Source organism: Aspergillus steynii (assembly GCF_002849105.1).
Source record: "Aspergillus steynii IBT 23096 chromosome Unknown P170scaffold_1, whole genome shotgun sequence".
Classification (NCBI taxonomy): Eukaryota; Fungi; Ascomycota; class Eurotiomycetes; order Eurotiales; family Aspergillaceae; genus Aspergillus; species Aspergillus steynii.
Window position 1 is genome coordinate 473,029 of NW_020194398.1, and position 25,161 is coordinate 498,189.

Sequence of the window (25,161 nt, forward strand, 5' to 3'; positions counted from 1 at the left end):
TCTTTCTTGGGCGACCCGCAGCGCTCGTCTTACCCCACTTCCATGACTGGCCGCCAAGTCCTTCGCCTCTTGTCGGTGCCAGCAAACCCCGTGGCCTGGATGTCACATAGCAATGTCGCTTGTGAACACCACTACGAAGATTCCGTCGACGACCACTTCAGCGCGGTCCTTGTTGCAGACATATTCGCCTCGGTTGATTCATGTCGCTTCAATCTTGAGTGCTGATCATCACTGTTCCTTATGTGCACGGTTTCCTTGTAAATATTTATGCCACCCGTGCCCTTCCATAGCATGGTCAAGGAATAACATGTTTCATTGCCGCTCCAGCTTAACGTTGCCAACCAGGAAACCCATGTTGGGATAAACAATTTACGTACTGGATCACACGGATAGACTCAGCTTACGCACATCCTTCGGTCGGTTATACTTCTCCCGGGTCCCTCGCCAATGCAGTTCTGTCTCTGTATCACAAGGTTGGCCAGTCCATCTCAATGGGTTCCAAATCTCCAGGACCGCGGAAGTCCTCCACAATATCTGCCTGCTCACTCAAGAGTTTCCGCTCCACCTGGGTGCCGATGCGCGCCAAACCTCTCCACCTCGCCAAATCCTCTGGATTCCGTTTATCGCCGTGTGATGCCTCATTCTGCTCCCAATGTCCCTTGGAAAACCCAAGCAGGGCGGTGATGCGTTTGCGGGGTATGTCGTACACTATTGAGCATAGTGTTCCGGTTTCTTCGAGCCAATTACACTGCCACAGCTCGCCGGGTCGAATGCATTGATAGGTGGCAGACTGAAAATTTCTTCGACCGGCCATCGGACCCCCATGGATCTTATAGACAATGCGGTCTTGGTTGTAAAACCACATTTCATACCGCCACTTCTCAGTGTCTCCGTTATCGACGCGCACGGAATAATCATAAATCAGATGCCGGTCACGGATGTCGGCATCGAAGGAGGAGCCGTCTAGAGAGGGTAGAACGGGCATTATTGTGTATATAGGCAGTTGAATATATCAACACAGAATATTATCGTGATCAGAAAATACAAGTGATCTTCTCGTGATTTTCTTTCTGTGTGTCGCACCGCCAAAGATTGCCTTTCCGGGGTCCAATGGTCAGCAAATCACAACCGGCCTGGGGACTCGACATCGCAGGCAAGTCGGTTAGGAACAGGATGGATCGTCTTGCGTCCGGAGGTCGACGGAATCGACATGACATCATGATCAAGAGTCTGGACCAGAGTTCAAGATGTCAATCGCGCCGATCCTGAGCTTGACGAGCCCAAGTGGATGGATCCATGCTGATTGGGTCTCTTGGTCGGTACGGGCTGAGACATTCTTAGTAATCGAGTGCCACGGCTTTCAGAGTTTCAGTGGGCGGTTCGTAGGTGAAATGACAGTAGATTTGGGAGAAAGGGGTCTATCAATCACCCCTACTCCGTACATTGGAGGGAGGCACCACTGTATCACCCAAAGGCTACAACCAACGGTGCTAAGGCACCGGTCTTGGCGCCCTGGTGAGTCGGCGCGAATACTCCGTACACCAGGGCGTTTTGACCACGCTAATACCTATTCTGGCCGAGCCCTAATTAATCTGGATTGTCTATTTACGAGTTATTGATCAATGCTCACTCCGGCTGATTGCATGTCAAGCTTTTTCACCTGAACTTAAAAACAATAACAATACGGAGTGGTACTACTGCTATCTATCTGGTGTCGATCCCCCCCGATCGGGATGCCCCTTTCGGAGTTCCCCGGTTGACAAACAAACCGCCGTCAACTCCTTCCAACCCGACCAAAAACACCCAACAACAGCTGCCCCGGTTGTCGGTGGGAATGGCGCCGAATGCTGACACCGAACCAATCGCCCAACATGAATCCTTTCTAGCCCACTATCCATATTGCATCGGCAAGGGAGGGCAATAATTTGTTGATCGAATCATTTGTCCACTGGACCTGCACTCTGTCACCACGTGCGTCCCTTGGCCTGATTAGGCAATGCCAATGTACGCTCGCCATCAAGATGGCCGAGAATGAAATACTCCATGGAAGCCTCGCTGCTATGGGATCGTAACTTGCTTGCTCCTCTTGCAGATCGCCTTGCTTTTCTATTGAGTGCTACGGGCCGAGTTCATGCCATCGGTTGCATGAGTCCCATCGTTTTGGAATATTTCGTCAATTGACAGTCACCAATGGGGTCTATACTCCTGCGCCTTATGAGAATGCAGGCAGTCTTAGCCGGCTTTGGCTTGCTGCCGGCCGAATTCGCCGAGGCCTCGTCACTGCCTGGATCGTCGTCTTATGTGGCCCAGCCTGGGTTCCCGACGAGTGTTTTCTCGTGAGTCGAATAATGGCAACCAATAAGCTGGCTAAGAGTGCTCACCAATAATGTCTTGAAGATCTTACCATTACCTACCGGCAAAACCGACCCAGCAACCTCAGCCAGCTATTCATGATCCTATATTGAATATTACATTTCCCCATAACTTAACCAATCCCGATACGATTCCAGAGAACCATGACCCTGTGGTCTTCCCGATTCCCCTTCTGAAACTATCGGATCGCCAACAGAAAGCCATGATCCAGAGGACGGTGGCAAATGTGACGAGCATTTTCAATGGCAGCAGAAATGCAGATACCTGCAGCACTTGCAAAGCGGCGCTGTCTGCTGCTAAGCCTGCGGCTCTGTATGCCCCTAAACTGGTTCCCGATGCCATGACTTCTTTGTGTAAGATGTTTGGCTTCAAATCGGACGAGGAATGCGAGAACGAGTACACTGAAACGGCTTTCGGAGTCCCCTGGACACAGGTGCTCTATTATGCAGACGTCGAAGGTTCTGATGGCGACTACATCTGTTATTACCTGGATAGCGATGTCTGCAGTCAGCCTCAAACCCGCCTGGACACAACCAATCTGTTTCCAAAACCCAAGCCAGCAGATACTAGCGTGCCCAAACCTAGTGGTGAGCGGATCAAGGTATTGCATCTTTCTGATATCCATCTGGACCCGCGGTACTCTGTGGGCTCTGAAGCAAACTGCACATCCGGGATGTGTTGTCGGACCAACCTTCATAACTCCGAATTTGAGGATCAAGTTGTTCTGCCAGCCTCGTCCTATGGTGCATACAAATGTGACACACCCTATGACCTTACACTTGCTGCCCTGGAAGCACTTGCTCCTTTGACCGGAACCGGGGAAGGCAAGGACCCGTTGGCGTTCACGCTGTACACGGGAGACTTGATTTCGCATGACAATCCCGCTATCCAAATTGACAGGGCCTATACTCAATATACCGAAACGAGTGTATTTGGTATGCTCAAATCATACCTCACAGGCCCGGTCTTTGCCGCTTTAGGCAATCATGACACCAGTCCCGAGAACCTCGCACCTTCTCATAGCCTACCGGGTCCGTTAGGCCAACAGAACAGCTGGAACTATAAGCATTTAGCTGGGCTGTGGCAGCATGGCGGATGGATTAATGAAAAGACTGCCGCAGAAGCTAGTACACATTATGGTGGCTATTCAATCAAAACTCACTACGGCTTGCGTGTGATTACTTTCAACACAGGTACACACATATAATACCTACCTTTTCAATGGTAGATGCTGACCGTTCATATCTAGACTTCTGGTATCGAAGCAACTTTTTCAACTTCATCAATACAACGCAGGCTGATAATTCGGGTGTATTTTCCTGGATGATATCCGAGCTTCAAAAAGCAGAAGACAGCCATGAGCGAGTCTGGATTGTCGGCCATGTTCCCTCTGGGTGGGACGGATCGAACCCCCTTCCCAACCCCACAGATCTCTTTTATCAGATCGTGGATCGTTATTCGCCGCATGTCATTGCGAACATCTTTTACGGCCATACTCATGAGGACGAATTCATGATCTATTATTCGAATAACGGCACCGAACAAAATAGAGACACCGCTCTAGCGACTGGCTGGATTGGACCCAGCATCACGCCCTTGACCAACCTGAACAGCGGGTTCCGGATGTATGAAGTTGACACTGGAGACTTCAACGTCTACGAAGCGTATACCTTCTTCAGCAACGTTTCGGAGTTCTCCTCTCTCGAAACGACTGGCCCGGTATACCGCTTTGAGTACTCTACCAGAGACACCTATGGGCCCGCGGCTGGATGGGGTGAGAGTGATCCGTTGAACGCGACATTCTGGCACCAGGTCACCGAGGCGATGGAGGATGACGGGGAGCTGGTTACTTTGCAGAATAGACTGCAGGGCCGACTGAGCGTCAAGAGCCCTGATTGCACGACTGCCGCATGCTGGGAGGCGAAGATCTGCTACATGAGAAGTGGAAGCGCCACGCTCGGTAGACAATGCACCCAGGGGTAAGTTTGCATGTTGACCTATGTTGCAAATGATTGTGCTAATAGTCTACCTAGGTACGGGTCTGTACAAAGTCAGTTCAAGCCGTAGGCTTTGGTTGGTGTTTAGAAGCTTGTTTTACATACCATGCTCTGACCTTTACTTGGAAAGTATTGCTTGACTTCTATTGATATAGCTAGATCAGTTTGCATCGGTTTACTTATGGCTTATGGCTTATGGATATTTGAGGTAGCATAGCTTTAACTAGAATTAAACAAAGCGAGGGTAACACATTCATTGTGTGCCTGAACACTCCTGCAGGTTTCATAGAGTGACAAAATGATTTGTTGAATCAAGCCACCGGCGCTTTAGTATTCCCATTCAGCCTTGTTTCATGATCTCTGGGTTGCACGGGCAGTATTAGAACACCATCATGGTGCCGGTTCGTCATTCCGAGACTCATTAGAAATCAACAGGTAACTACCAAGTCTAGACACAGAGTCTTGCCAGGACTCTGCCAGGTCAGCTGGCAATCATACACGATCGATTGAATAAACTTCTGAACATCCCATGGATCTGTAGAAGCACCGTGAGAGCCAATCAAGAGGCTGCTGGGGGTTCGCGGTGGCCGTTGGTGACGGCATCAACGTTTCATGCCGGATGACGGCGGGAGGAGTGGTTGTCGTAAGGCTCTGGCCTGCATTAGTTTGCTGTTTGATATTTGCCGAGACGTTTGGGTGCGGTGTTTGAGGCGCGTACTATTTTTATGTGCAAAAGGATGGAGTAGCCTAGGCTGCAGAGCTGTGAGTTTAGCTGTCTACCTACTATATAAATAGTTGCTGATCTACTCTCCTGACAGAGGGAGATCGGACTAACTGGACTGTCTTTTGAAGTCGACGACCACCAAAGTACTCTCAGACTTTTATTCCATTTTTTCTTCAGCTATTTCCGAGTGGGTTGAGTCGAAACAGTGGTGATTTCATGATTCGCATGACGTAGTAGCAGCAGCCCGCCAGCATATCGTCATCGCCGCCCTCCGGTCATTCCGTTCCTTCAAATATCAACCCGACCGTTCATCCCTGCGTTCCTTGTCGGTTCACAACTCCGCTGCTTTTTCTCATCTAAGCTCTCGAGACTCGTTTCTCTCAGATCACCGATCAACATTTCCCGCGACGTCTAACCCATCCATCAAACACCAGTCAAAGTCGCTAAAATGGCCATGAAAGGTATCGCCGTTGGCCTGCGGCTGTGGGAGGTAGGTCGCGCATCTCTACTGCTCTGATGAACACGATGGTTATCGATTCATCGCTAATACCCTGTCCTCTTCAAACAGTTTCTCTGGACCCTGCTCGTCATGGCCCTGATCGGTAACATGATCAACGAATCCTTCGCCGGGAACCCTGCCACGGTCAACTACACCATGTTTGTTGCGGCATTCTCGATGTTTTCGCTCCTCTACCTGACCCCGGCCTCGTTCAACCCCGACTGGGCCATCCACCCCATCCTCATGATCGTCCTGGACACCCTGAACGCCATTTTCTTCCTCACATCCGGTATCGCACTGGCGGCCAAGCTGGAGTCTCACAGCTGCAGCAACAACGTACGTGTGCTATTTCCTGTTTTGACTTGCCCCCGTGGCCACATTCCGCTTGCTCGGCGGTTGCTGTCGTACATTGTTATCGATGGTCGAAACCCACTGAGATCCACTGGCTGATTGTCGATCATATAGGCCTACACCCTCAACAACGAGATCACCGACGGCTCTTTCCATCGCGAAAAGCGCTGCCGTGAGGCTCAGGCCTCTACCGCTTTCCTGTGGTTCGCGTGGGCTGGATACACGGTGTCGGTCGTCATGTCTATCATGGCCTCCCGTCGGACTGGCGTCAACCTTCGTGGACGCACCGGCCCTGCCCGTGGGACTCGTCCCAGCATGGCGCAGGTTTAAGAGTGTTTATCACTTGGTATGGTGCCTTCTGATAAAGTTTCTCCATTTCATAATGCTGATGTGAATGTCTAGAGATTTGTGTCGGCGAGAAGCCTCATGTCCTGATTTCCGGGCGCGGACACAAGTATACTACAAATCGACCGACGTCGACGACGCAATCTCATCATCTCAAGTTGGCATCTAATTCTATAATACCTACATAATACGGTGCCAATCTCTGCAATGCTACCGAGTGATCGGATCACACTCATTCTATGCTTTAAGTTCTTAATGCGGTGGAGAGCTTGACGATAACGACGTTACCTAATCATTATCAACGGTTAATATCATTTTACGATGGTTGGAGTTTATGGGACTCAAGTCTGTTGATACCGTCAGTGTGACGATATTCGGAACAAAATGGATTTCTTTTCTCGGGGGTGCAATGGAATAGGTTTGGGTACTGGGGAACCGGATGGACGGTGGGATAGCCCATGGGGGAGGCTGGAGTTTTGTGTCTTTGTATGTTTAGTGGTGTAATTTGGAATTGATGATTTTTGGATTGCACCTTGTTCTATATATGATCGATTTGTAGTTTTATCATCTGTCTGTCAAGAAACTGGTATACCATAGATTGTACTAGATTAGCACTCTCCGGTCGTGCATTGGCAAGAATATATTTCGCTAGACTCGCCATTATCACGTCCGAGATGTCTTAAGTCCCTTCTAGAATTAGATATCTGACCCTGTGGTCGCTTACTATGGAATTCGCCCGGACGTCCTTTGCACACGATGTGTACAACATGCTGGACTTGAGCGCCTACTTATTTGTTCTAGGGACGCCAGCAGAATTTCTGAACAGCGGAGCACCCCCGTAGAGCAGGTACATTTACTTTAGGGCTCCATTGCAGTAATATCCTCTTTGAGGTCACAGCCGTAGCTAGGTCTATCGACGATAGCCCGAGTCATTTGGCTATGGCGAATTCTATACCATGTCCCCGGTAGCCGCGTCTCGGTGATTTCCGTAGTTCCGGCTCCATTTCAAGGTACTAACTGCCATTTGAAGAATATGTTTCCAGTCTGATTCAATTGTCGGAGGCGAGGGGGTTTTCCTCCCTAGGATTGGATGGTAGACTCGGTTGAGATCTTGAATGGTCTTTTGCTGATGTTTGTTGTGGGCGTGCAAAATTGAAGACGGATAGAACAGTCGGACAAAGGTAGCGAGGAGAGTATATCGGAGTCACACTGATCGAACGGCAAGGCAATGGGACATGGTAGGTCTATCGATGAGGATCGGAGAGATCATGCCCTGTAGAGAAGTAGATGTTTGTAGTTAGTGATTCTTTGAGGCATTGCCATTGATAGCATTCTGCAATCAGGTGCAATTGGCAAGTCGGCGGCGATCAATCCATGAATCCCTCTAGCTTGTTCGTTATACGAGAAGAAATAATAATAATCCTCAGATGTTCCAGTTCAAGAGAAATTGCCATAGGGGTGAGCTTAGAGTTGGCATGACGACCCTCGGGAGCGGCAACGTGGTTCACTGGTACAACAGACACATCAAAGTATAAGACAGTATAAGAGGAGAGCCGAGAAGCGTCCAGCACTTGTAGAGAAGAAATGAAGAGTGACGAGCAGGGGATGGAAGAAGGAAAAATGTTCCTGACAAGCGGCGGGGCAGATGCGGGCGGCCCGAGCAAAGAAATTGACCAGAGCCGCGCCGGTGCTTTCTTCGAACATCCACAACACCGTCGCTTCTGTGGCCTTTTTTTCCCTTCCATCCCCACTTTACCCCCCATCATCTCGCACAATGGCTATCCAGTGAGCCTTTTCATGCTCTCAATTCCCCTGGCAATGTGCTGACTGACTGGCCCAGCTACTTGATTTTGCTGTCCCGCCAGGGCAAAGTGGTATGTCTCCTCTCTCGTCGCCCACCCAACTTCCGGGGAGTCTGGCCTGGAGCTGACGGACTGACCGACGAATTCTTTCTTCCTCGCAGCGCCTTGCCAAATGGTTCACCACCCTGTCGCCTAAGGAGAAGGCCAAAATCATCAAGGATGTGACCCAGCTGGTTCTGTCTCGTCGCACCCGCATGTGCAACTTCCTCGAGTACAAAGGTAGGCCGCTTATTCGAGATGCCCTCCTCGCCTCCGTGTCCCCCAAGGCCGTACCCCTGACCGGCCCTCTCCGACAGATACCAAGGTCGTCTACCGTCGCTATGCCTCGCTGTTCTTCATCGCCGGATGCGCCTCCACCGACAACGAGTTGATCACCCTTGAGGTCGTGCACCGATACGTCGAGCAGATGGACAAGTACTACGGAAACGTGTGCGAGTTGGATATTATCTTCAACTTCCAGAAGGCCTACTTTATCTTGGATGAGCTCTTGCTGGCAGGAGAAATGCAGGAAAGTAGCAAGAAGAATGTGTTGCGGTGCATTAGTCAACAGGACAGCCTGGAAGATATGGAGGTGAGTTGACCCCTTTGTCTTTTGACCCCGACACTTGGATATATTGGCATCGTTTTCTTGCTGCTTGGTTTACCTTTGCCCCTGGGGATTTGGTTTGGTGCTTTGTCTCTTGCAGTGTCCATTCTTGACGGGGGTATCCTTTCCTCTCCTTTTGGGTGGAGGGTTGTTGGCGATACCCCCAAACTCTCCTCTGGTACTGCCAGTTCCAAACCCACAATCCAACCCTCTGCAATCTACACTCTCCATCCCATACTTCTCTCCGTTACTCCCCTCGCTGCATTATCCGGGTTGCGCACGTCGTGTCCCAACATAGGCTAATGTGGCTTGGACCCCAGGTTGAGGAAGATGTGGTTACGAAGCTGATGTAGCGCGCGATTACTGTCACCACCTGAGCGTTCCTGTGTTTCTATCTATCGTTGGAAGATCGCTTTTTCTTTTTCTCTTTGGGGTATATTTTGCGCTGCTTGGACCGACGGCGTTGGACGTACATAGGCGTTTGCTATCATTGCGACCTCAGACTAATTAATACCACATTGACTCCTACCAGGACGATCGGGAAGTTGTCGGCAATCTGAGCCAGGAAGGGCTGATCTGAATCCATGGATGGAACCAGCGTTTGGGTCGCCATCATCGACCGGAACCCGTGAAGGCGCCGGGTGATCTCACTGGCCGATCGCGGCGCCCACGTGATCCGCGCCCCCTCGGCGCATCCCCCAAAGGCCCCCAATGTGTCCATCCATCCATTCCCCCGTCCATTCATTCATTTCCATCGCTCTGCGACTTTGTCCATCTTCCTTTCTGCCCCCTGGATTCGCTGGCCATGGATGCTGGCGCTGTGAATCTCTTCTATTAACTCTGCGTTGCCCGAAATCCCCCTCCAATCCGCGTAGCCGCTCCTGACGACAGCTGCTATCTCCACAGCACCTGCCAGCTCACTCGTTCTCTTATCTCCGATCGGCGACGTTGCAAGTGATCAGGAATCACTTTGACACTCCGTTCTGTTGATATTTCGATTCTTGAATCTCCTTGCAGGGTGTCGTTTGTTTTCCGACGCCATTTCCAATTCCCCGATTCCCGACATTGCGTGGTCTGACCCGCGTGGCTTGACCGCTCTTGTTGAAGATGAAGGTGCGCACCCCAACGCTGCCGCCTCAACCCTGGCACTGAATTAGCTGCTAACCCGGTGATCGGATCAGTTTCTCCCTCTTCCTGAGATCGAGGATGTTACGAGTTCGCTGAACTTCGACACTGCCGACTGCCATATCCTTGGAGGTTGCGATCTGTACACCACGAAGGCTGCTCGCGCCGATCGCAAATTGTACAAAAACATCGAGCAATCACTAGAAGCGCAATACGAGTCGGTTCTGCGCCTGTCGGCATCGTTATCGCCTCCTAACGCGTCGGATGCTGCTGCGTCACTCAACCTGTCCCGCTCTAGCCCGTTCGGCCCCCTGAGTGAGCATTCGAGCCGCCGGACGTTTGCCTATCTGATCGCCACACTAAATGCGAGCCACCCGGATTATGACTTCTCTCACGTCTTGCGCCCGTCCGATTTCCATCGCGAGCGGAATTTGAAGAGGGTGATGAACACGATCGATACCACGCTATTCAACCTGCGGCCTCGCGAAGCAATCGATCTCACGCCACCATCGCCGGTCACGATATCCGGCTCATACAATGCCGGGGCATCGTCTACGTGGGGACCGAGACTCTGGAAGATTATCGACTCGCAGATGTCGCTGAAGGAATGCTCCCTTTATTCGTACTCGCCCGAGGAAGATCCGTCCGATGCCGACGATGGTGCTATCTGGAGCCTTCACTATTTCTTCTTCAACCGACTGCGCAAACGCGTTTGCTACATCTATCTGCGAGCTATCCCCATTCTGAGCCATACGCCCAGTGAGGGCGTCGCTTCAACACCGACCAAGAGAACGTTCGACGATGGTTACTTGACACCCGAACTGGGGTCCAGCAAACGCGCCCGATACTGGCTGGGCGACCGAGCCGACCTCGAGGAACAGGAGAGTGAGAGTGACGAGGGTGATAGCACACTCCAGCCTAGTCGACCGGTCGTCGACGAATATGACAATTATTTGCTCAGCGACGAAGAGTTCCGGTCTCGCTCTGGTAGCAAGGGGACTGTCCGCGCCATGAGCGAGGAAATCGCCGACGCCATGGAGGTTTAACCTCGCCAACTCTCGCTTTTACGACATTCTTGATGATTTGATTTATTCTTCAGTGTATAAGGTTTTGTGCAAGTCTCTTTCTTATTCTTTTAATGACTTCTTTTTGTGCATTCAACCTGCATTTGAGGATGAGGCGTTCGGGGTGTGTTATGAGGGACGGGGCCCCTAATTGTTATCAGGCCTCGATGGTTCTGCAGCTGTTTTGTTTCTCACGCTCGCTCGCTTTTTGCTCTTTTATTTGCTTCCTGTTCTTTCCGGATCCATGATGGTGCTGCGCTGCATAGGCGGCGCTCGGGAGATTGGTTCGAGAGGAGGCGTTCATGCTGCGATGGTTTGATTCAGCAATTTTGTGAATCCTGTACGGGTTTAGTCCCAGATGAATATAATGATTCGGAATCATGCCACTTGGGATGAGCGAGTAGAAAGTGTAGATCGAGTCGACAGGCGTAGGCCCTTCTGTAGAGTCCAGCTGTCAGGGCCCGGCGAGGATGGCCCGTGCGAGGGACACGGGGAAAGCTGTCCGTTCCGCCCAGACCAACTCTCCCTCTCACTTCCATTCCCACTTCCCCAGATACACACCCACCATGGCTGACGAAGAGGAGCGCCTCAAGGCCGAGAAGCTCGCGGCTGCCAAAAAGAGGGTGAGTTCTATTCCCCCCAGCCCGCGTGAGCGATCTGCTGTTCTGCCCCCACCACTAACCCCGACACCCAAAACAGGTCGCCCAGCTGCAAAAACAAAAGAAGAAAGCCAACAAGAAGAGCACCAGCACCAGCGCCGACACCCCCAAAGAGGCCGAATCATCGCAAGACGCCGAACCGCCCAAACCCACACCCGATGAAGAGTCCCCCGCCCCGGAAGAGAAACCGGACGAGGACACCGCCGCTGCCGCACCCGCCCAGGATGATGATGCCGCCGCGCCTCAGCCCGAGTCCTCCTCGGAACCTCAAGCAGAGCCGGTGCCCGAGCGCACAGAATCGCCCGTCGAACCCATGCCCGATGCTCCGACCTCGCCTGGGCCAGAGGCCGAACCGCAGAGTGCGACGCGGCTAGACGCCCCGCGCGCGACCCACGGCCGCCAGCCCTCGCTCTCGATCCAGTCGAAGATGCGGTCGTCGTCGTTCCGCAAGACGTCTGTGTCTCAGGGCAGTGTGTCTCCGTCTCCATCGGCGACGATCAAGTCGCCGTCGCTGCCGCCGTTGTCGGCGGACGGGGATTCCGTGCAGGAGGTGTATCGGAAACAGTCGACGCGGATCGAGGAGCTGGAGAAGGAGAATAAGCGGCTGGAGAAGGAGTTGGAGGACGGGACGAGTCGGTGGAGGAAGACGGAGGATCAGCTGGAGGATCTCCGTGAGTCGAGTGTTGATGCGGCGGAGTTGAAGGATAAGTTGGAGAAGGCGGAGCAGAAGGTGGGGGAGATCGATGAGTTGGTAAGAGAGCCTCTTTCGCAGATCGAAATGCTGGGTAGCAAGGTTGTACAAAAGAGCTACTGACAGACTGACTACGATTACAGAAAGCTGAGATCGCATCGCTGCAACGACAGAACTCGCATCTCCAAACGAGAACTCACCGCAACAATTCCGGCGCTTCCCCTGGAACAACGGAATCGCCGCCGGCGGATCTGGTGCAGCAGTTAGAGTCGAAATCCGCAACGATCGAGGCGATGGAGCTCGAAATCTCCAACCTGAGGGCGCAGCTGACCGAGCAGACTGGTTCAAACACTGCGCATGAAGAGCAGATTGCGGCTCTGGAAGAGAAGCTATCGCGCAGCGAAACCGCCCTCGAGAAGACGCAGAACGAGCTCACAGACACCAAGACCGCTCTCACGCGTGCCTCCGAGAAGGCCGTCAAGGAGGGCGTGGACAAGACGTCGACAGAAACCCTGATCAAGAACCTCGAGCGAGAGATCGAAGAACTGAAGAACGAAAAGACCGAATCAGAGAAGAAGATCGAAACGTTAGACAAGAAGCTCCAGGCCATGGGCAACCTCCACAAAGAGTCCGAGGCCCGGCACTCCACTCGACTCCGCGAGAGCGAAAAAGCCGAGAAGGAAGCGACCGCGCTGCGCAAGAAACTGGCCAGCATCGAGAACGAGAACCTCCGCCTGAAAGAAGAGCAGGTGAAGAAACGCGAAGTCGGCGGGGGCGGCGGCGCCGACGACGACGCCATCGACGAGCTGGAGGACGAAGAGCGCTCGCGCCTCTCGCGGCGCATCCGCGACCTCGAAGGCGAAGTCTTCGACCTGCGCCGCGGCGTCTGGCAAGACCGAAAGCATGAACTCGCCGCCACCGGCGGCCAAGATTCCGACTTCGCGCCCGACTCCGCCAACAACCACGCCGCCGCCGCCAACACCTTCGACGATGTCGACCTCGTCGGCGGCAGTCCCGAGCACGCCCGTCGCCGCAGCCTGGCCCAGCAGCAGCACTCGTCCTTCTCGACCGTGCTCTCCAGCGGCATCGCCGCGTTCACCGGCGGCAGCAACCGAGGCCGTGCGCCCTCGAATCAGCAGCACCCTCCCGCCGCGCGAGGCAGTCTGGAACTCCTGTCCGAAGAGAACCTGGACGACGAGTTCGACGAGGCGGAGTTCGCGCGCGCGCAGGCCGAAGAGGAGGCGCGGAAGCGCGTCGAATGGGTCCGCGAGATCAAGACCAAGTTGAAGGACTGGCAGGGCTGGCGCTTGGATTTGGTTGATAGTCGCGCGGGGGCTGAGGGGGCCGGGGTCGGGATGGGTGAGATTTTTGAGATATAAGGATTCGGATGGTCATGGTTTCATGATGAGTAACTTTTTATTTGTTTATTTGTTTTGAATTTAGAATATTGATGGGAGTCGAATGGTCGGTCGGTCTGTGTGGGTTAAAGGGGGTTTCAATCAATATACCTCGGGGTTATATCTCATTTACGAACTACACTGAATTTCTTTGCGGAGGACAGATACCGTTGGTTTCGCTGTTTCTGGAAAGATAAACCGCAATATGTATTTTGTGCTCTAAAGCAATCGATAATCAATGGATATCCACGGGCGAGTATTCAACAGAAAACCAGAAAGGTTAAAAAAGATAAACCAAATTTAGACCCGTACAATTGTACAAAACAAGAGAATAAAACACCAGGACCAAAAGCAACAAAAGAAGAGACTCCAGATTTGCAAAGGGGCATCAAGCCCTAAATAGAGAACGGAAAGTACGAGTGAGAAGCGTCGAACCAGCTCACTACTCACTCCTCCGCATGGTGTCTTCCAGTCAGCACACCTTCGGACTTCCGCGCGCGTCTCCGACCCAGGAGCTCACTGGCCCAGCTGGAGATCTGATACAGCCAGCCGCCGGTAACGATGACACCGGAGACGGTGTTCACGAGACGAATAAGCAGAGAGAGGAAGGAGGTGCGTTCCTCGCTGATCATCAGCAGGACAGGCTCGATGTTGTATTTGAAGAAGATACCGGGGACGAAGAACGGGCTTTCGGGCAGCTCGTCGGCCTGCGTGGTGGCGGCGTATTGGTTCGTGAAGACGAGGTTCTTGCTGTTGGAGTGCGTTTGCTGCGAAGGAGGTGCGCCGGAGAAGATATCTAGCGCGCGAGAGCCCTTGGAGTAGATGGTGGGGACGACGGAGAGGAAGTATTGGAATTTGTAGTAGTGGGATTCGGTGGAGGCGATGGTCTTGTCGAGGGGGTTGAGGAGGGTGGGATAATGAGGGCCGAAGGAGAGTTCGGTGATCATGTGCGTGAAGTTGAAGGCTGCAGATATTGCAGTTTAGTCTTGCATCCTGGAAGTGATACCGGGGTGTACGGGAAGACAATCGGGAAGGGAAAAACGTACTATCGTGATCCAAATGCGGCGCAAAGTCTCGATATCCATGGCCTCTAGCCGTGATGTGGAAATCTCCCTGCACCTTGTTGCCCTCCAAGCTGCCATAGATCCGACACGAGTCGACCGAGTCGCCCCTGCGCAACTTCGGACCCTTGGGGAACTTCTTGCGCGGATTGCGACGCACTTCGCCCAGGACGTGGTGAACATGCGCATCCTCCTCCTGCTGGGAGAGACGGTAGGCATCCTCATGACTGAGAGTCTGGTACGCGCCGGAGCCGTAGTTGTGTTTATCCATCCACAGCTTCCAGCTGGTGTCGTCCTTCTTCAGGAGCTCGCCGGCGAGAATGCGGTCTCCCGCGGCGTCTTGGATGTTGACGTGGAGGGCTTGGCAGGGCATCTGGACGACGATGTCCAGGTTCAATTGGAGATCATGCGAGACGCCCTTTTCGACGCTGAAGTGGTGGTTCTCGGTGCCCTTGAGCCAGGTGCGGAATTCGGAGAAGGAGAAGATGGAGCAGACGAGGAGGATTAGAACCGTCCATTGTCCGCCGCGGCGCGAGGGCGTGGTGTACGAGGGCTTGGTTTTGGCTGAGAGTTAGAACGGGGGTTAGCATGATCTGTTGGTCCTTGATTGTATCCTTCTCAGTCCAATTGGGGAGTGGACGAGGGCTCAATGGGGATGCATACGAAAGGCATCGAATGTTTGCAAGCCGCCCTTTGAGCTGGGCTTTTCCCCGAATGCATCTTCATCCAGGCCATGCCCCGAGTACCCATTCATCACGAGTCCAAATCAGAGAGCAGGTGTCACAGTAACAAATCAAGGCATGAATAAAGCGATCAAAAGGAATGTCGGACGGCGGGAGGGTGAAGGAGCGAATGGGGATGAGGCAGTGGTGCGGAGAGGAGAAAGCAGCGGGAAGTTGAGGCCAAGTAGTCCACATCCCGCCCTTATCGATAGCCCCCGGTGCCTGAGGAAACCACGGCTCTAGACCACGCTCTTCGGAATGGAATGGGATTGAAACATGAGGAAATCCCTCGTTCATCATTTGTCTACAGTTCTGTCCAGTGTATCTCGTAAGTGTATATGCATCAATGCTCCGGCTCTAACATCCCCCCTGCCTTCTTCACGCAATTCTCCAAGATCATGGGCGGAATGAGACAAGGTGAAGCAACAAAAGAAGAAAATAATAAATATACATCTGTGTCTAATGGAACTCATCGTCCCACCGAGAGAAATGCAATATGAAAGAAAAATGAAAATGTAATGGTAACGAGAGACAAGAATGGGCATGCAACAAACAGCTTCCAGGGTCGTAACAAAATCACAGCAACAGGCTTTCAGCAAGGGAAAAAAACGAGAGACAACAAACGGACATCATGAGGAAGCATAGGAATGCTCAGGTAAGGGTATAGAATGAAATCCCTGTCGTCCACCTCCTCAAGTTCAGATTCAATCATAACATGGGGTGCAAAAAATCACAAACGTTCCCGACCAGTTTATGCAACTTGATAGTCAAACAATTATTATTATTACAAATATGCAAGAAGTGAAAAGGGGGGGGGGGGAAAGAGAAAAAGAAAAAAAGAAAAAGGGAAGAAAGAAAAAAAAGATGCAACGCTCGTCAGCCGCTTTATTTAGTCCTCTGTATGCTAGTCAGTGGTCGTGTTCTTGTCGGAGTCGATAGTCTTGCCGCTCACCAGGCTTGTCGCAGCTGCCGCAGTGGCGAGGTCGGGTTTTCCGCTGATACTCCTGGCGGCGACGCGAGGCAATGCAGACCCCGGTGTGGTGTTGGAGGTGCTGATGCCTCGCTTGCCCGGGGTTGACGGTGGTAAGCCGCTGACAGTAGAATGTCGCTTGCCAACGGGAGGTTTGACTGGAGAACTGCCGGACACATCTCGGCTGCGAACGAAGCTGCCGCTTTTGAGGCTGGTGGCAGGGGGCTCGGGAAGAGGACGACCCGATGACGGGTTCGAAAAGATGTTCCCACGTTTGGCCGGAGAATTTGTCCCCACGGTGTATGTCCGGGGTCGTGGGGGCAGTTTGACTCCGGTGATAAACTCATGCCGAAGTGCCTCATGAGGGGTCAGACGCCGAGCAGGGTCCCAGCGCAGGCAACGAGCAATGAAGTCGAGGAAAGCATCGTCGTCGCATTTCAAAGACTGCCTAAGCTCCTTGGAGCTCGGGCGTCGACGACGACCCTTCGACGAGACCGTCAATCGCGGCTTGCCAAGAGAGTCAAAGAACAGCTTCTTGCGAGTGCTCTTCTCGATCAAGTGTTTTTCCGGAGGCCCGAACACCTCCATGATACAGGCAAGCTGTTCTTGTTCATTCTCTCCCGGGAAGATCGGATACCCAGTGAAGAGTTCAGCCAAGATACATCCTACACTCCACATGTCAATTGGCATGCCGTACGACATGCCGAGGATGACTTCTGGGGAGCGGTAGAACCGACTCTGGATGTATGTGTACACCTTCTCGTTCTCGAAGCAGCTCGAGCCAAAGTCAATCACTCTGATCTCGGAGCTCAACGGATGACAAAGAAGAATATTTTCCGGCTTGAGATCACAATGGATGACCTTTTTGGCATGCAACAGGACGAGACTGCCCAAAATCTGCTTCGTAAAGCGACGTATGAGCTTGAGGGAAAATCCCTTGAAGTCGTGGGCTTTGATAAATTCATAAAGGTTCATGCCCAGAAGTTCCGTCGAGATGCACAAATGGCCGCGGAAATAAAAGCTCTGCGTGAAGTTGACTACGCTGTGACGGCGATGAGGATCCCATTCCTTTAGCTTTTGCAGAAGGTTCACCTCGATCAGAGCTTGCTGGTGGAATCGTTTCTTGTTTCGGATGATCTTGACCGCGACAAGGCCGCCAGTCTTGTGGTCAACACATCGCACGACCTGCCCAAAACTTCCTTTGCCCAGAACATTGATCACCTCGTATCGATAGGCAAGGTGGTCACCAATGACGATGTTGTAATCACCCCGATCGTCATCATAGCCGAAATTGGCCGCCTGGGCATGAAGGTCGCCCACATGTTTCTTGGCATGTTGCGTACCACAGAAATAGATGTCTTTGAAATCGATGATTTCTCCCCGCTCAAAAATATTCAAGTTCGCCATCCTGAGAGCCTGTCCGGGGGTTACACGGTCTTGCGGTGCAGATTTGTTGCGGAGTTCGTCCAGCTCCTTTGCGGCGTGCTCGAAGTCTTTGCGTCGACTTCCAAGCTTTCGCATCTCCTCGTCGGCCAGTTGGACATCAGAGTCCTTGACAGGATCGGTGGATCCTGAGTGAGCTCCAGCATTCGACTTCGCCGAATTGATAATCTTGTGAACGGGGGAGAGTATAGATGATGTAGAACGATGTTGCGGGGTGTCACTCTCCCCAGACTCGTTGGAGGGGCTTGGCTCCAAGGCAAGACTCTGGTCACTGCTGATACTGGGTTTCCTCAATGCCGGATTGGCCATGTTCATCATGGAAGATTGTCGCCTTGATTTAAGGTAGGTCGGCTTCAGTGTCGGACTTGTATTCTTAGTCGTCGACAGGTTACTCCAGGTTGCAGATGCCGGGATCTTGGGAGGGGGCATGGGATCCCGCTTTTTGGGATCGGTCGTCGCTGCATCAGGAGGCGGCTGGGGCTTCGAGGCACTGCGCTGCCGGGGCACAACGATCTTGTTGCGGACCGAGGACCCAGACGTGCTGTTGTTGTCAGCATCGGATGGGGTTGACATTTGGCTGACGGTTTCCGCGTTGGAAGACAAAGCAGAAGACTGCGTTTGCGGACGAGGACCGGTCAGTTTGTAGGGCTGTGCCGGCCGAGGGGAGTAGTCGGCGCTCGGTTTCTGGCGGATGTAATTGAGGTCACTGTTGCTCTTCGGCAGCGTGTATGATATATAGGGGGAGACCGCTCTTGCGCCAGCCGGTGTGTTATCAAATGATCCCAGGGCACTGGAGCTACTGGCGGTTCTTAGAGAATGAGGCACAGAGGTGCTCACTACAAAGTGTGCGGTGCTGCTTCTGGCCTGGGTTCGCGGCGCATTGTCATCGTCATCCTGGACAGAGAAGAAGTTCGCCTTTGACGCTGTCAAGGGCGTGCTAGGCGTCTTGGACGTGATCTGACCCGTCGGCGTATGCGATTTGGCTTCTTCTTCCCTTTCACGGAGTGCTTCGATCTTCGTTGTCATCGGCGTTCCAAGCGGTAGCAAGTTCAAAGGCGGTAGTTTGAGGGGCTGCAGGTTCTTCTTAGCAAGACCACCGGATGGCTTTGGTTTGGCTTCGGGTGTCTTCATGGCTCGGCCAGGAGCGGAGTCCGAAGCATCGTCCTCCGTCACGCTTGCTTGCGGGTTCGTATCCGAGTCTGTATCAACTTTGGATTTCAAAAGGTGAATATCCAGTGGTAGACTGGACTTGCGAGGGGCGAAATTGGGTTGATCAATTTCGTTCTTGGGAGATTCGTATGCTTTAGGAATCGCCGGGACAGGAGGTACTTCCTCGTCGGCCGTCGCATGCTCTGCACGAGGCTTGGGAGTGGGCAATCGCGACGACGAGACTTGGGATAAGCGATGCTGTAGAGAACCTTGTGAATTCCGCGCGGAGTTATAGCTTGTATTGGATGACAAAGACAAGCCAGAGCTGTACGATTTCCGGTTGGGGTCCGGGGTGGTTCTGGTCGAAGAAGGGGTCACACTCTTTCGAGGAATCATCGAAGGAGACTGGGCGCTCGAGCGAGGACGCAGAGGGAGAGGTTCCGTCTGGGTCGGGGGAGTATGGGGCATTGGATGTGTCTGAGGTACCGTCGACATGCGCTTCATCCGGCGCGCATCAGTGGGACTAATGGTGCGAGCACCCAGGCCCGTCGCATGCGGTGGCATGGCAGACATTCGTTTGTTGGAGGAGGACGGAGTCGTTGCTGTGTCCGCGACGTTTTTCATTGGCGTTCGAACGGCGTTCGTCGAGGAAGATCGAGAATGGTCTGGAACGCTAGACGTTGCCAAGAAGCTTTCCCCGGGGTCTCTGGTAGGGGGTTGCAGGGACTTCGCCTTAATGTTTCGTGAGTTCGCCGTAAGCTTTGTGCGATCCGTGGAGCCAGCGTCGACATGCTGCGTTCGTGGGCTGAGGAAATTCGCTTGATCAAATTGGGGCTGGGCGGCATTAGCGCTGGCCTTCCTGGCCGACAGACTTTGCCGTCGTGCAGAGCCAGCTGTAGGAATGGAGCCCGGCCCTATCGATTTGCGAGGAGCTCGCTGCGCTGCAGTGCTGGTCGTCCCCGTCTGAGCAATACTCTGACGACGACTTCGGCTGGCTGCATACGAGCCCGGTGTTCGACTGGATGCCACGTCGGCCGATGCGTTTTGATTTGACACGCTCTTCCGTCGGGAGGAATTACTCCTCAAACGCCCGGACACGCCATTTTCGTGGCTATTCGGCCACGGATTGTTCGAATGGGGATCGGATCCAGATCCGCCGCTTCGCGGCATTGGGAAATGATTCAAGCTCGGCTCCGCGACGATGCTGTTGTGAAAGTCATCGAAATTGACCGGCGCAAGGAACTCGGCGTTTTCGGGGGGTGTTTGGTTGTCCTCCATTTTTGGGAAAGTACCCATGCTGGTCGATCGGAGGCTGATACGGGAGTTGTTGCTTTGCGTGGAATCATTAGTGGAATCGATTGATGAGTTTCCGGAGTGAAAGAACGAGCCGGATGTATTGCTGTGAAGAAAAGAAAATATACGAGTTAGAGCTCCGGAAATCCTTCAAAAATTGAACAGCAGTCTGACGGGATGAAATGACGGTGAATGCAATGCAGGCGATGGGACAGAGTTGACGGCGTCGACAAGACAGCAAAGGAAACACTCCAGCAGCCAAACTTACTTTCTCCGGGATGGTTCCTGCGGTCGCGGGCCCTGAGGTGCCTTCTGATCTCGGATCGATAACCTCCTTCTGTTCATCACACTGATACGAGAGCCCGGGCCGGTTTTTGAGGGTTGGGAGGATGCTTCTGACAAGAGGGTCGTGGAGGAGTGTTTGTGTAATCGTCGTCGTGTAGGTCCTTCTGCTACTCACCACGACGCATGTTAGTCTTTGTCGACTCCGACGGCCCACATGTCATCACCACCGCAGAGGGTCAACCTTACCTCCTGAACCGGAGTCGTCATATCGTGAGGGACTGGAGGAATTCGAATGATCTTTACGCGACAGCCCCTTCCCTAGAGCTGGCTGGGAGGGTAGCTTTTCTGGCATCATCGAAGCCCGACAGAGAGAATTGCGGACGTGCAGGAGACTGGTCTCGGGCGGGATTGGATAGGAAAATTATAGGGGATCCGAAGTGGAAACCCGATCGCAATGGCATTCAGGAGTCAACGGTCTCTCGCTGTTCAAACAAAGGAGAGCCTTGACCAACACCGTCGCGCGACCCATCAATGGACGTTACCGGTCCATTGCGGGGATCGAGAACAGGAGTGTCTGTTCTGGAGGGCGGATGAATTCGAGAGGCGAGTGGGTGATAGTGGAAGAAATGCAGAGGATTGAAATTCGTAGATTTTTTTTTTGTCGACTTGTCGGCAATCTCTAGAGGGGTGGAGAAATAGGAGTTATCAGCGCTGAAGCGGACGGTGGTGTGCAGAGGAGAAAGTCTGCCTGGGGCAACACTTCCGGGTGGACTTTCGGGAGGATGGACGGGCTCCAGCCAACGGGGGAAAGGGACCAGACATACATACGAGGACGATCAGACTGGGAACGTCGGTTGTCACTTTTCAGGGCTGGAGAGGCAAGGCCATAAACAAGCGCAGGAGAAAAAAAAACACACGAACAAAAAAAAATCCACCAGAACAAGATGAACGACAACAACAAGAATAATTAAAAGCGGTGGAGTCCCTGGACTGGTAAACAACGTCGAGGGCACTAAAACGCAGAGTCCGGCCTAAGGCTGCCCCCCCTGCTCCTTTTTGCGGCGGACGCCGTCCTGTTCGGGAAAGGTCGCTGCAAACAGCCCAAACCGCGGCGGAAGATTACCCACTCACCTGATCGGCGGTACGGCCGGCGTATTGCCCTGCGTCCGTCGTGTCCTCCGCCCATCCTCGGCGGTACGGCCGGTAATTACGGCGCTCCGCCTGCATGTGCTTCCCGCTTGCAACTCAACTTAATCTCGTCCCCCTCTCTCCGCCGTCGGAAATGCTGCGTCTTTCCTTCGTTTCCTCTCGCTGCCGGCGTCGGGTCTATCGCCATGGATGAATACACCGAAGACGCGGTCGTCAACCGCAACGAACCCGTTCCCGTAATCTCTGTCAGGCAGCAAAACCACGGCTCCTCCACTGAAACTTCGGCGGGTCACCGGCGCTCCACCTCAAGCAGTGGTCGCTCTCTGCAGGACAAATTGTTCGCAAAGTATGTTGCTCCTTTGGCGCCTTACTTTCGCCACGCAGCGTCATATATCCCGCGCGTCGGTTTGATATTGATGGTGTTTCAGGCTCCTTCAGCAAGTCATCCCCGCCGAGGACGTTGACGATGAATCGACGTCAGCCGACAGACAGGCCGGCGCCGATGCCAAGCGACCCGCCTTCAGTTTGCCGCTGATGGCGAACAACTTCCGCAGATTCAATGCGAGGTAAATCAGGCCGAACAGTTCCCACTGCGTAGCGTTGAAGATGGTTGACGACTGAGATATTCGACAGAATTGGGATTGTATTCTCCTTTCAGAACCAACTGGAGCGGCTCTTTAGTTGGAAGCACTCGTCCCATACCTTTTCATTCCTCTTCGTATACTCCTTTGTTTGCCTCGATCCTCATTTACTTGTGATCATTCCCATCGCGTCGATTTTGCTGTTTGTGATGGTCCCCGCCTTCCTGGCGCGACACCCCCCGCCACCGTCGACCTCTACCTCTAGTATTACGCCATACTACTCGTACCAGGGGCCGGCGCTGGCGCCGGCCAAAACCATCAAACCGGCCTCGGAAACCTCGAAAGACTTCTTTCGGAACATGAGGGATTTACAGAACGTCATGGCCGATTTCTCCGATATGCACGATGCTACCGTGTCTGTGTTTGCGCCCTTGACTAACTTCTCGAATGAAAAGCTATCCTCGAATGTGTTCCTTTTGTGCACGATCATTACCGTTCTGCTGTTTGTGTGTGCTCATTTCTTCCCATGGCGGTACATCCTCCTAGTTGGCGGTAATGCGGCCGTCCTGTCCAACCATCCGAGTCTGCAGGACTTTATCCAGGGCGTGATAGGTGAACTCGCGGACCACACCGCAGACCAATCCCCCGGATCCAATTTCATCAAGAAAGACGCATCGGACATGTTGGGCCTACCACCCACGCCATCTGCAACTATGTCTCTACTGGGCTCGTTGACTGATATCTCCTTGGATTCGTTCCCCGAGGAACGTGAAGTCGAGATTTTTGAAATCCAATATCGATCTCTTGCCCCGTATTCTGAGTCGCAGTGGGAACACTTCGTCTTCAGCTCTATGCCCTATGACCCTTTATCACCACTTCGAATCGCAGGCGACCGACCCAAGGGATGTCGGTTCTTCGAGGATGTCCAGGCTCCTCGGGGCTGGGCCTGGAAAAGTAAGAAGTGGGAGCTGGATCTGGATTGTCGGGAATGGGTTGTGGAGCGCATGATCACCGGAGTCGGGTTCGAGGTCTCGGCCAGCGACTCGGAAAGCCCTATGGCTAATGAGGAAGTTGGGGGCTGGGTTTGGGATCTCCCATCCACGGTGCCCCCTAAAAATGAGGATGAAATGACCACGACTTTAGGCTACGACGACTACGAGCAATCGAGCCAAAAATATTCCTCGAAGGGGGAGAGCAAGAAAGGAAAGAAGAAGATGAAGGGGCGAGCCTCGCAGGACTACGAAGAGAAGGGAGGTATTGGATCCAACGCGATGGGAGAATGGAGGCGAAGGCGATGGGCCCGTATTGTGCATCGGATAAGTATGCCAACCGAGCCGGACAAACCCCGAAGCTCTGACGAGGTCAAAGATGACTAGTTCTTAGATGCCCGTTTTTGAGCGCTAAAGACCTGAGATTGAATTCAATGTATAAAGTATTTATCTCTTTACGCGAATGTTGCGACCCATTCAAACCCTGTACACAATCTTATATGCCGAGATCTTGCGATCTCGGTACTCCTGAAAACCATCGGCCACCGACTTCAAGCCCTCATAGACCTTCGGTTCGCTAGGTTTGATAGTCCCATCACTCAACCATTTGGGCAGGTTCTCAAAGAGCTCACGCGACAGCTCATGGTCATGCTTCGAGGCCTAATTTGGTACCAGGCATTTAGTACCAACTTCCAATCCGTCGCAGACACCCGAGGGCATAGGGGGTAACACTTACCGGCCAATGGAATTTGCCATATCTATGATCTTTCAAGAACGCCGTCCAGACCAAGACGTCGGTGACACGAGTGTCTGCCGTGACGTTCTCGGTATTCGCCTTCCCCGGGCGTACCGTGCAGAGACGACTGTTCTTCTGCGTGGCTTGCGAGGAGAGGGTCGAGGAGGACTGATTACCGATCGTGTCGAACACGTGTTTGAGGTTCGGCACCGTGGCTTGAATCTTCTCGATGACTTTCTCGTCCCGATAGTCGAAGACATGCTTGGCACCGTAGGATCGGACTAAATCGGCGTGACGGGGGCTGCAGGTCGCGATTACCTCGAAGCCGTACAGCGAGGCGAGCTGGACGGTGTAGAGGCCAACGCTGGCTGGATGGCGATTGTGAATTAGATCATGAACGCTCGTGTATTACAGAAGGGGACATACAGCTTCCACCCCAGACGAGAACGCCGGTGCCGGCGGCATTGGAGCGATCCAGACCGAGGGAGTCTTTCGAGAAGAGAGCCAGCCACGCAGTTGTCGCCGCGAGAGGCACCGTGCTGGCATGCTCTCTGGACAGCCCGACAGGAAGCTTGAAGCAGATATTCTCGTCAGCGATGCTGTAGCTGCTGTAGCCTCCTAGGCCCTTGATCTCGCCTAGAAGGATAATGTTAGTACGAGATGCTCATCAACTCTAGGCTCCTAGATTGAGAAAGCCAATAGAATCGAGACTTGCCTCCCCATATAAGTCCTGCCACGACATCGCCCTTCGCCAGTCGACTAACGCCGTCTCCCAACTCAACGACCTCGCCGACATAATCGCATCCGAGAACCGCGCCATCTCCGAAAGCATTCGACTCGAATGATTGAACTGGAAGCTATGAGCCGCGGACCACACTCGGAAATTGAGCATGCAGGTTTCCAAAAAATGATCACGTACTATCTGTCGGGTTCTGCGCCACATGCGACAATTTCACGAGGACCTGTCCACGGCCTGGAGAAGGTCGGGGCAGATCCTCGAGCACCAGCTTCGGTGATCCGCCTTCGGGCACGCGCACCACGAGTGAGGTGTTTGGATGTTCTCCCATGATGATAGCTGTTTCCGAATTGTCTCGACTGAATTGCAATGTG

At 53.1% G+C, this 25,161-nt stretch overlaps 10 protein-coding genes across 10 annotated transcripts; 6 read left to right on the top strand and 4 right to left on the bottom strand.

Annotated features, from left to right (window-relative positions):
* Positions 1-466: 466 nt before the first annotated feature.
* Positions 467-985, bottom strand: P170DRAFT_345189 (uncharacterized protein; the record flags this gene model as incomplete). The annotated part of the gene is made up of 1 exon (XM_024843503.1): positions 467-985. The coding sequence occupies one exon, from the start codon at positions 983-985 to the stop codon at positions 467-469; it is 519 nt and encodes a 172-aa protein (XP_024709069.1).
* Positions 986-2,220: 1,235 nt separating this feature from the next.
* Positions 2,221-4,573, top strand: P170DRAFT_504688 (PPN1 endopolyphosphatase family protein; the record flags this gene model as incomplete). The annotated part of the gene is made up of 4 exons (XM_024854217.1): positions 2,221-2,336; positions 2,398-3,566; positions 3,623-4,352; positions 4,407-4,573. The coding sequence occupies 4 exons, from the start codon at positions 2,221-2,223 to the stop codon at positions 4,438-4,440; spliced, it is 2,049 nt and encodes a 682-aa protein (XP_024709070.1). The 3' UTR covers positions 4,441-4,573.
* A 969-nt stretch (positions 4,574-5,542) lies between these two features.
* Positions 5,543-6,274, top strand: P170DRAFT_347547 (MARVEL domain-containing protein; the record flags this gene model as incomplete). The annotated part of the gene is made up of 3 exons (XM_024843636.1): positions 5,543-5,584; positions 5,663-5,929; positions 6,059-6,274. 3 exons carry the CDS (start codon positions 5,543-5,545, stop codon positions 6,272-6,274), a joined length of 525 nt encoding a protein of 174 aa, XP_024709071.1.
* A 1,724-nt stretch (positions 6,275-7,998) lies between these two features.
* On the top strand, positions 7,999-9,270 carry P170DRAFT_431582 (AP-1 complex subunit sigma). The gene is made up of 5 exons (XM_024848069.1): positions 7,999-8,074; positions 8,130-8,163; positions 8,253-8,370; positions 8,448-8,722; positions 9,058-9,270. The coding sequence occupies exons 1-5, from the start codon at positions 8,064-8,066 to the stop codon at positions 9,088-9,090; spliced, it is 471 nt and encodes a 156-aa protein (XP_024709072.1). The 5' UTR covers positions 7,999-8,063; the 3' UTR covers positions 9,091-9,270.
* On the bottom strand, positions 9,070-9,729 carry P170DRAFT_431585 (uncharacterized protein). The gene has a single exon (XM_024848070.1). The coding sequence runs from the start codon at positions 9,456-9,458 to the stop codon at positions 9,225-9,227; it is 234 nt and encodes a 77-aa protein (XP_024709073.1). The 5' UTR covers positions 9,459-9,729; the 3' UTR covers positions 9,070-9,224.
* A 115-nt stretch (positions 9,730-9,844) lies between these two features.
* On the top strand, positions 9,845-10,908 carry P170DRAFT_420582 (RNA polymerase III-inhibiting protein MAF1; the record flags this gene model as incomplete). Its single annotated transcript, XM_024847302.1, has 2 exons — positions 9,845-9,850; positions 9,919-10,908. The coding sequence occupies 2 exons, from the start codon at positions 9,845-9,847 to the stop codon at positions 10,906-10,908; spliced, it is 996 nt and encodes a 331-aa protein (XP_024709074.1).
* A 562-nt stretch (positions 10,909-11,470) lies between these two features.
* On the top strand, positions 11,471-13,869 carry P170DRAFT_431586 (uncharacterized protein). The gene is made up of 3 exons (XM_024848071.1): positions 11,471-11,549; positions 11,626-12,336; positions 12,420-13,869. The coding sequence occupies exons 1-3, from the start codon at positions 11,493-11,495 to the stop codon at positions 13,653-13,655; spliced, it is 2,004 nt and encodes a 667-aa protein (XP_024709075.1). The 5' UTR covers positions 11,471-11,492; the 3' UTR covers positions 13,656-13,869.
* P170DRAFT_460130 (putative COPII-coated vesicle protein) lies at positions 13,773-15,599 on the bottom strand. Its single transcript, XM_024851912.1, has 3 exons — positions 15,398-15,599; positions 14,720-15,298; positions 13,773-14,637 (listed from the first exon to the last, which is right to left on the bottom strand). Exons 1-3 carry the CDS (start codon positions 15,486-15,488, stop codon positions 14,120-14,122), a joined length of 1,188 nt encoding a protein of 395 aa, XP_024709076.1. The 5' UTR covers positions 15,489-15,599; the 3' UTR covers positions 13,773-14,119.
* Positions 15,600-21,930: 6,331 nt separating this feature from the next.
* On the top strand, positions 21,931-23,696 carry P170DRAFT_324635 (PEX28-32 family peroxisomal membrane protein; the record flags this gene model as incomplete). Its single annotated transcript, XM_024843336.1, has 3 exons — positions 21,931-22,091; positions 22,174-22,311; positions 22,379-23,696. Coding segments are annotated over 3 exons (1,617 nt in total), but the record flags the coding sequence as incomplete, so codon positions are not given.
* P170DRAFT_460133 (zinc-binding alcohol dehydrogenase family protein) lies at positions 23,531-25,152 on the bottom strand. Its single transcript, XM_024851913.1, has 5 exons — positions 24,971-25,152; positions 24,767-24,901; positions 24,478-24,687; positions 24,052-24,419; positions 23,531-23,975 (listed from the first exon to the last, which is right to left on the bottom strand). The coding sequence occupies exons 1-5, from the start codon at positions 25,116-25,118 to the stop codon at positions 23,793-23,795; spliced, it is 1,044 nt and encodes a 347-aa protein (XP_024709078.1). The 5' UTR covers positions 25,119-25,152; the 3' UTR covers positions 23,531-23,792.
* Between the last annotated feature and the right edge of the window lie 9 nt (positions 25,153-25,161).